General features: G+C 41.9%; 1 protein-coding gene and 1 long non-coding RNA gene across 7 annotated transcripts in view; one reads left to right on the forward strand and one right to left on the reverse strand.

Annotated features, from left to right (window-relative positions):
- LOC123512243 (5-aminolevulinate synthase, erythroid-specific, mitochondrial-like) overlaps positions 1-6,453 on the forward strand; it is a 36,410-nt gene extending 29,957 nt beyond the window's left edge. For 3 of the 5 annotated variants that reach the window (XM_045268503.1, XM_045268501.1, XM_045268502.1), the window contains exons 4-11: positions 589-690; positions 1,533-1,709; positions 1,988-2,209; positions 2,646-2,857; positions 3,405-3,537; positions 4,085-4,353; positions 5,561-5,785; positions 6,000-6,453. In XM_045268503.1, the coding sequence (XP_045124438.1) occupies positions 589-690; positions 1,533-1,709; positions 1,988-2,209; positions 2,646-2,857; positions 3,405-3,537; positions 4,085-4,353; positions 5,561-5,785; positions 6,000-6,110 (1,451 nt within the window). In that variant the 3' untranslated portion in view covers positions 6,111-6,453. The remainder of the gene's footprint in view (positions 1-588; positions 691-1,532; positions 1,710-1,987; positions 2,210-2,645; positions 2,858-3,404; positions 3,538-4,084; positions 4,354-5,560; positions 5,786-5,999) is intronic. The other 2 variants (XM_045268504.1, XM_045268505.1) reach the window with 1 other exon arrangement.
- Positions 5,710-8,885, reverse strand: LOC123512244. 2 transcript variants are annotated; one of them, XR_006677049.1, is made up of 4 exons: positions 8,762-8,885; positions 6,581-6,686; positions 5,941-6,192; positions 5,710-5,827 (listed from the first exon to the last, which is right to left on the reverse strand). It is a non-coding gene; the product is annotated as an uncharacterized LOC123512244 (long non-coding RNA). The 2 variants fall into 2 exon arrangements; XR_006677048.1 differs by lacking the exon at positions 5,710-5,827 and having other exon boundaries at positions 5,940-6,192.
- Between the last annotated feature and the right edge of the window lie 586 nt (positions 8,886-9,471).

Raw genomic sequence — 9,471 nt, forward strand, 5'->3', positions numbered from 1 at the left:
GCATTGAAGACTCTTAAGGAATTGTTTGCATTGATACACGAATAATTGATTGAACACTGTCCTTTATAAGCCATTTAAGAAACTAGTGTGTCAAAAAATTGTAGGTGTTATGGGAGATTATGCAGCAGTGAAAGGGTTAAGTGAAATCGTGTGGCAAGGTGCATTTAGCTACACTGTTTTGCTTCACAGTTGTTCAGCATCAAGTGAACAGAAGCACTATAACATGTTCACTGCATATCATGTCTTGTCGGTATCATACTTGTGCTTGTCTAAGAACTTGAACACCACCGCACTTGTTTCACAGAGTAGGCAAACCTGTCAAGGTGTCAGGCAGGTGTGTGTTGTCGCTCACCTGCTGCTGGCTGTTCATTATATAAGTTGTCATCTGAGGGACTTAGTAATTTAGACAGTGAGGAGTAATTTAGACAGTGAGGACTCATATTATGTTCTGATAGAGTACGCTACATTCACTCAATTGTTAATGTGTGAAAATTGTAGTTTTTTCATATAGTTTAATTAAAGGATTAGAGAGCTTTAGGTCGTAATAAAAGGTATACAAATCCACTTTGACAAGCATGGCACTTACAGGCCCTGCTGGACTAGAAGTGAAACCTAAAGAGGAGATGAAATGCCCTTTTTTAGCTTCTCAAGTCAGCCCAGATCAAAAAGACAAAGACAAAGAGGTGGAAGGTATGCGAATGTTGTATTATATTTACCCGACTTAAAACTTATTTACTCTCCATATAATTCAGCTAACGACTTCCAATAGCCCCTGACCTTGTACTAATGCATTATGGGACCTGTCAGCATGTCACATCCCAGCACCTGACATCCTAGACATCCTGTAGCCTCACCATCCGGCCTGTCTGACCCTGCAGCTGTGTGTGTCCTGCCCTCTGGCTCATGTTTTACTTGTATTGTGTTGGCTCTTGTATTCCTCTCCTTTGGGTTTAGTTTTCTTTGTTGTTCATGTTTGGAGTTCTTGTAGTGTGTATAGTTCCAGGAGGTTTTGTTATTCTGTTTTTGGTTTCTGTAATGGCTTGGTGTAATGATTTTATGTATTTAGTTTGATAACTTTGTCTTTGAAATATATTTGTATGGTGCTTTCAGTAATGTTTAAATATTTTCTGAAGTTATCTATGAAGTAAGTCTCTTACTTTTAGGTTTTAGTAATCCTACTTAGATTGACCCGTACATTTCCTAAACACTTCACTACTCAGTGCAAGTAAAGAGTGACCTTTTCTATAATTTCCTGCATGCATGTTTATTTGAATGGTACAGTGACTTCCTTACCTTCTAATGTACTTTCATTAAATATTTTCATGAGTTTCACCATACAGGTATATTATTTTATAACAAAACTTATGCAACTGGAATGGTTTATCACCACCATTTATGTATTTTTGCACATGTTACAGTATAATGGTACCTGTTATTTACATTCCCTGGGCATACTTGATCTTTTGGCCATTTACAGCTGTGCCAAAATGGCTTGAAGGTTTCATGTCCCTAATTGTCACACTTGCTTCCAGAGGTGCAATCATTCCCATACAATGACTTTTTCCAAGAGCAAATCTCCAAGAAGAAAGCCGACCATTCCTATCGTGTGTTCAAGAAGGTGATCCGCTTGGCCGACCAGTTCCCCAAGGCCAAGGAGTATTCCTATGGCGAGAAGGACGTCACTGTCTGGTGCTCCAACGACTACCTGGGTGAGCACACCTTGGGGGATTAAGGCAGAATGTTAAATTTTTATGCACATTGAACACTTAGTCAACCTCGTCTCATTAATCAATCATTGTCACAAATTTAAAATCGTAAATACCATCAGTGGATTAGTAAGCATAATAGCTTGTCCTTTTAGACTAAATTCTTAATACACAATGACAACACAGTACCATCACTAACTTGAACTGTAAGTGCTAAGCATGACTGGTGTCCGTGGTTAACAATGTTAAGTGTTTGCCTCACCATCAACCTTTACCCGCAGGAATGTCGCGCCATGAGGACGTGAGGGGGGCAGTGCGGACCTCCCTAGAGAAGCACGGGGCTGGTGCAGGAGGAACCAGGAACATCTCAGGGAACACCATCCTGCACGAGGCTTTGGAGGCCAAGCTGGCGTCCATCCACCAGAAGGATGCCGCGCTGCTCTTCACCTCGTGCTACGTGGCCAACGATTCCACCCTGTACACGCTGGCCAAGGCACTGCCAGGTACTGACCAGTGCTGTGTGGGTTGCAAGGACAGGGTTGCCACCTAACTGCAACCCAGACACCTATAAGCCTCTGATTTGTTGAAGTCATTAGAGAAGAACTTTATCACTCACCACCTGAATTTATGTATACATGTCATTTTGTGTGTGTGTGGGGGGGGGGAACTGTTTCTTGACACCAGTAAGCCATACAAATGTAGTACTTATCAATGCAAATATTAATCTGTTAAGAAAAGTCTGTATGTTTTCTCAAAAGTTGTCATGAGTTTGATATGTAATACTATTACTGGAACATTATACATTATTCTTTTTTTTCTTTTTGGTGTAGGAATGTTTCAGAATCTTTCAAAACATATCATGAATGCAATGGGAATATATACTGTGTAATATTGTGTACTATTTATTACAGTTGGCATAATTCATCTCCTTTACCACAGGTTGCCATATCTTCTCGGATGAGGGCAACCACGCCTCCATGATTCAGGGCATCCGCAACTCGGGCGCTCCCAAGCACATCTTCCGTCACAACGACCCGGAGCACCTGGAGGAGCTGCTGCAGTCTATAGACGTCTCCATCCCCAAGATTGTGGCCTTCGAGACGGTGCATTCCATGACTGGCGCCGTGTGTCCCCTCAACGAGCTGTGTGACGTGAGTACTGCTGCTCCACCACATCCTCCACCTTCTATAGTCACTAGTGGTCCCCCTTCCTCCTTTTTTTTTTTTACACTACCTGACTTTCCACTTACTATATATACTCCACTCTAGTGGTAGTTTCATTGTAGATGTATTTGTAGACTGCAGAACTATTTCAGTGACTATACTATATTAGACCTCAAAAGTTGAAGAACTATGAGAAACTGAAAGCATTATTTAGACCTCAAAAGTTGAAGAACTATGAGAAACTGAAAGCATTATGTTTTTTATTTGTATAATATTTAGTGGCTATGGCTTGTCTACTCTTATTGGCTTTTGGGTCTGGGTTTGAATGGTGTCCCAGGGAATGCATGGTGGTCAGATCTTGAGGAAAACTGTGAACACACAATAAGTGTGTTGCTTATTAAGCAACAAAACAAGCATTATTCACATCAAATCAGTTACATTATCAGTAAGCTACATTATCAGTAAGCTACAATGTGTTTTAAATCCAGGAACCACTTTGTCTACTACAATTTATAGCAATGCCTTTCTTGGTCAGATTGCTCACAAGTATGGCGCCATCACCTACGTGGATGAGGTGCATGCCGTGGGTCTGTATGGAGAGAAGGGAGCCGGGATTGCTGACAGGGATGGACTGCACCACAAGATTGATATTGTGTCAGGAACTCTAGGTAAGTAGAGACGTTTAATTACGGAAAGTTGATGATGCTCTGTGATGGCCTCCCTCTTCATACAAAATGGTAGATATTATACTTTGTAGCAAATCAGACTGTATTTTTAACCTTCTTCACTTTGGGCAATAGGAAATGGCCTCTGCACCATATCCAGGCTGGAAGAGGATGGGATACCCAACTCACTCACTCTTTCTCGCTTTTGTTTACAAAGAGAATTATAATAGTGATTTTTCATACTAGGTACATCATTACACATGCAAATTTTATAGAAAAGGCAATTTATAGAGTGGCTGTTACAGTATCTGGGAAAAAAATACATCATCTAACAGAACACAGCCATGATTAGTATGCACGCCCTCAGATATGTTATGTTGAAGGGGTCAAACTCTATCAATTTTGTTACATGAGAATATGCACCTAGGATGTAAGAAAATGTTCCAGTGATGGTTGTGTGAAGTTATTATACAAACAAGGATTTAACCAGGAACACCTTATATGAAGCAAAGCTCAAATTAGGTCATTTAAGACTACCACCTTTCCACAGGCAAGGCTTTTGGCAACATTGGGGGCTACATTGCTGGGGATGGAGCTTTGGTGGACATGATCAGGAGTTACGCAGCCGGCTTCATCTTCACCACTTCCCTGCCGCCCACGGTGGTATCTGGGGGGCTGGCCGCTGTCACTATCCTAAGTGGGCAGGAGGGACGCGCCCTGCGAGCCAAGCACCAGGAGGCCGTGAGCTACCTCAGGTCATTACTAATAGAAAACGGGTTGCCGGTGGAGCATTGTCCTTCCCACATCATTCCTATACATGTAAGTACTGACTTTTTTTTATATTACCTTACTGAATGAAATGCGGACCCCTTACAGAGACATCAGTGACCATGGATTGCCACACCCCTCTATCTCTGTCATTTGTAGTTGTTAATATACATGCATATCTCCTCTCACCACCTGTTCTTATCCCATCCATGTGTACCTTTCTTCTACTACCTCTTGCTCTGTTACCTGGGATTCTTCATGTTAAGAGCTTCTTAAGTCGTCTTGTCTTTCCTCTTCTCATCACATCCTAGAAATCTCATCTGTATTGAATCTTCACAATTAGTTCTTTCACTAACCATTCTTCTCAACAGTTCTTCCTTTGATACTCTTTCTTTTCGTAGCACCTTGAGCCCCACCCATGCTGGTAAGGGGTGAGCACTATGAGGACAGGGGCACTGTAGTCCACTAGAGAGAGAGATACCTGCCAAGTAGCTCAGTCAGTGAGGGTGCTGGACACCAGAGTGAGGTTGAGCCCTTCCCCTGTGGTTGTGGATGGTCTCACCTGTGTTGAGTTGAATGTGACACACAGCAAGGTGGCACCCCATTTTGTTGGGTGGGGATGTAACTGCATTATGGGGAGGTGGTCACTGCAGTCGCCCATCACAAGGAGGTTGATGTGGGACACAAGGATGAGAACCTTTGCTACCTACTGTAGCTGTTATGCACTAAAAGTGGGAGGCCTCCTACCTGCAGTTTGAGCACTAGAACTACGATGTGGTGCAACAACTCGGGTGACAAATGGCCCTCCTCACCACTTGAAGTTGACAGATGTTAATGTCTCCTGTAGAATCACCACGTGTTGGTTCAAGGTGGTGTAGTTTCCTGTCTCCCCGGTTGCCAGATACACCTGTGCACATTCAAGGGAGGGGCCACCTAGATCCCTCTTCTGGCCTTTGTGAGGTCGGGACAAGGAAGTGCTGTATAGTTGTTATTGCTGGAGCTGGCCTTGTGGGCAAGACTGGCCACTTCAGTTGTTGCTTGGTTGCCTGCTGGTCTATGATGCCATTTTTTACTGTTGGAGGAGGGGAGAGCCGAGATGATTTTTGGATAAGATTCATCAATTTAAACCGAGACAAGTTTTGGATTTTGTTGCCATGACTATAATAACAAAATATTGACGTTTTTCATTAATTATTAAACATTTCACTGATTATTAAATATTACAGTAGCTACTAATATTAAACTATTATTTTACCAGGTGGGGGATCCTTTACTGGGCACCAAGATCTCTGATGAGCTCATAAGGAACTACGGCCACTATGTGCAGGCCATCAACTACCCAACGGTGCCTCGGGGCCAGGAGAAGCTGCGGCTCGCCCCAACACCCCAGCATACCAGGCCCATGATGGAGAAGTTTGTGCAGGACCTGCTGGTGGTGTGGAAGGAACTCAACATGCCGCTTGGGAACACCACTTGTCCTGAGGTATTGGAATGAACTGCGAGTGATGTCAGTCAGTCATTTTTCCTTTGAAGTTACAGAAGCAAAGACAGAGAAAGATATTGTACTCGAATGAACTCAAATATTTATATTATGTTGAATCATTTCTTCATATGCATTACATCAAGACCACTACTCACCTCACTCATATTTTCATGTTCACTAGATCTTTGTCCCTAACATGGCATTTCTTCTACAGCAATGCACGTTTTGCAAGAAGCCCTTGCTCTTCAAAGCACTGGAAGCCCGGGAGCCATGCAAACCTTCCTGTGACAAGCCGTACTGCCCCCAGCTGGCCAAGTGCTTCTAGCACCACCACCACCACCACCAGGACGACACGTCGAGACCACATTGAACAGGGATGCCGCACTGCCCACCACACTGACCCACACCTGCAGATTGATGATGGATGGACTGAAGGAATGTTGCTTTTTAGGCAGAGATGTGCTTCAAAAAAGATTTGTTCTGAATTACAAAATTCCATTTAATTTCCTGTATAGGAAAATAATTCCAATATATGATATTAATATAATAAGAAATTAATATATTGCACACAACAATATATAGAGCATATATATATATATCAGAGTATTTTCATGCCCCTAGTATGTATGTATAATAAAATGAATAAAGCATAGAGGTGCAGCAATCCATCTTTTGTTTCTCGTGATCCCTTCAAAATTACTTGACTTCTCAAGCCCAACCACTCTACTCTAAGAAATGCTGCTGTTCTAGACTGTCACAACTTCACTCTCAACTGTCTACCACACACGCTGTTACCTTCATGTTAATTAAACATTAGAGCCGTTCAACGCAAACACTCGCTACACAAAATCCAGGGCCTGTGTCCTCAGTCACCATCTGGGATTAAGACTGATAAGTGATCCTGCAAAATGAAAAAACAAACAATGAATGAATAAACACATTTGATTTATAACAGCAATGATTAATTAAATTCATAAAAGAAAATCAACTCTGATACAAACTATATATACAAACAAATCCACTATACTTATGTGCTGAAAGGTTCCTTCTACTTGTGTTGCTAAATATATTTTCGTCAAAAAATGTCAAATTTTTCAAAATCTAACTCGCCTAAAGGCTTACGGCATTTAGCCCAAAAGCATCTCCAATGACAAAGTACTTCATTTCATCCTTATGGCACATCACTGCCATCACATGTCTCTAATGTTTTACTCTTCACTCAAACTTTTGCTAATAACTACCTTGGACAATTCTACACTTGTCCCTCCCTCTCTTCCTCCCTCTGACAATTTCATGCCTTTAATAAAAATTCTTCACCCTCAGAAGACTTAGACATGATGGGGTCCCTTCTATCGTTCTGAGGTACTGTGCCTCCGTGCTTGCACCTTGCCTGGCCAAACTCCGTCTATCAACTTCTATTTTTCCTTCCTGCTAGAAGTTTGTATATACATTTAGATATTAAAAAGTTCAGCTTTCCACAAAGATGTGTAGAAGTGTGAAATTATTTAGATAAGAGTGTCACTGAAGCAAAAACTATAAGTTCAAACAAATGTTGAATTTGCATATATATGTAGGCGGGACAGCATGAGCACGGCTCTTTTCCTGTATGTTACAATTTCTAGTGAGTTTAGGTGGTGCTGCATGGTATTTTGAAGACACCGTCAAGCTTCCCCGAGGTAATGAATTGTGTGTAACGTTCATGAATAGAGCATAGATGAATTCAGAAGGCCTTTTAAGGATGTTTTTAATGTTGTAATGACAGATGAACATTTTCATATTATTAACAGAAAAAACCTTGGGAACCCAGCTAATTATCTCTGTGATCTTGGAAAAGTCATGGTAAGAGCACAGCGTTTCAAAATACCATTCTTGTAAAGTGATGCAGGTTTTCAAGTGTTTTTATGGTTCTAGTGGCATGTTAACGAGAGAGAGAGAGAGAGAGAGAGAGAGAGAGAGAGAGAGAGAGGGAGGGAGGGAGGTGGTAATCCTTCGTTGCGCAACCCGCCCCTGACAAGGCACCACACACACACATACACTATTTCTGGTGGGAAACAGCAGGAAATGTCCGGGAAACATTAGGGATGGAAGGAAATGTTGACGGAGTTGACACAGGGAGGGCCAGGGGTTGGCGGGGCGGGGACTTGGTCCGGGTCATGGTGGGCGCCGGGCGGTCTGATCGGGGATATACATACCCATCGCCTTATTTAACACAGTAATGGGCTATTTTATCTATTTTTCTGATTGATTCTAGTTTTGCTTCACTCTCTGGGTGTGGAAACAGAGGGGAGTGCAGGCAAAACATTGGTGGACTGACCTGTGGGGGGAAGCCACGGCTGAGGTGCCCTTGTGCCCAATATTTACGTACGCAATGCATTTTAAAAATCACGAGAAGAAAAAGGGCGCTAACATTGGAATACACTACACTTTTAAACGCAACAACTAATTTAACTAACAACTAAAATATAATAACGTAACCGAGTCGATTGTTTACAAAAGGATGGCCATCTAGCGGTCTTATGTCAAACTAACGGCTCACAAACACATCATAATGTCGAGAAGGAAAGCACAGCCACACTACGTCATGTTACATTTTCTGAATACCAAAAATTTTTACATTTCACACAAATAAAGAAAACACAGATTCCTTGTCGTTTAAAGATTCTTGTTTTGTATTCTGGTACCGTTAAAAATTTTGAATTTGAAAATACGATTAGTCAGACTAAATTTTATTGAATATCTTTACTTGGGTCATGTTTTTCATATTTTTTACGTGTTACATAAAGCAACAAAACAATCTTAGGCGTGCTAATTAAAAAACGTTATATTCTATATAGTGACATTTATGTTACTTTTTCGATAATCAAAAACACAGCTGGTCCCGACTCTATTGTGACTTGAAACTTGTTTTACTCTGCTAATAACAAATCAAATGTCAAAACAATGCCAACTCCATTAAAAAAAGAAAAATATTCTTACCCTTACGGCGAGATGATTTTTTTGCACGTTAGGCGAGTGACACCACCTCGTCCGCCCTCACTCTCACACTCCACTTCTCCCTTGCACTTCCTTCTCCTCCACCTCCTCCTAAACTCATCCTCCACCTCCTCCTAAACTCAGAGTCCAGAAAACACCTAGAAACACTTGCGAAACCCGAGAAAATACGAGTAAAGAATCGTGGCCAGCGGTGGAGCTGGGAGGGTGCAGGCAGGACGGAGCAAGAGCAGGCCGGGAGTGGGGTGGAGATAGGCGGTGTGTGTGTGTGTGTGTGTGTGTGTGTGTGTGTGTGTGTGTGTGTGTGTGTGTGTGTGTGTGTGTGTGTGTGTGTGTGTGTGTGTGTGTGTGTGTCTGTCTGTCTGTCTGTCTGTCTGTCTGTCTGTCTGTCTGTGTCTGTCTGTCTGCCTGTCTGCCTGTCTGTTTGTCTGCCTGTCTGTCATTGGACATTAAACATTGGAGCCGTTCAACACAACACTCGCTACACATCATCCCGGGCCTGTGTCCTCAGTCATCATCTGGGATTATGACTGATAAGTGATCCTGCAAAATGAAAACAAACAATGAATGAATAAACACATTTGATTTATAACAGCAATGATTAATTCATAAAAGAAAATCATCTCTGATACAAACTATATATACAAACAAATCCACAAACTATATATACAAACAAATCCACTATACTTACGTGC

This window comes from Portunus trituberculatus, chromosome 33, assembly GCF_017591435.1.
Source record: "Portunus trituberculatus isolate SZX2019 chromosome 33, ASM1759143v1, whole genome shotgun sequence".
Lineage (NCBI taxonomy): Eukaryota > Metazoa > Arthropoda > Malacostraca > Decapoda > Portunidae > Portunus > Portunus trituberculatus.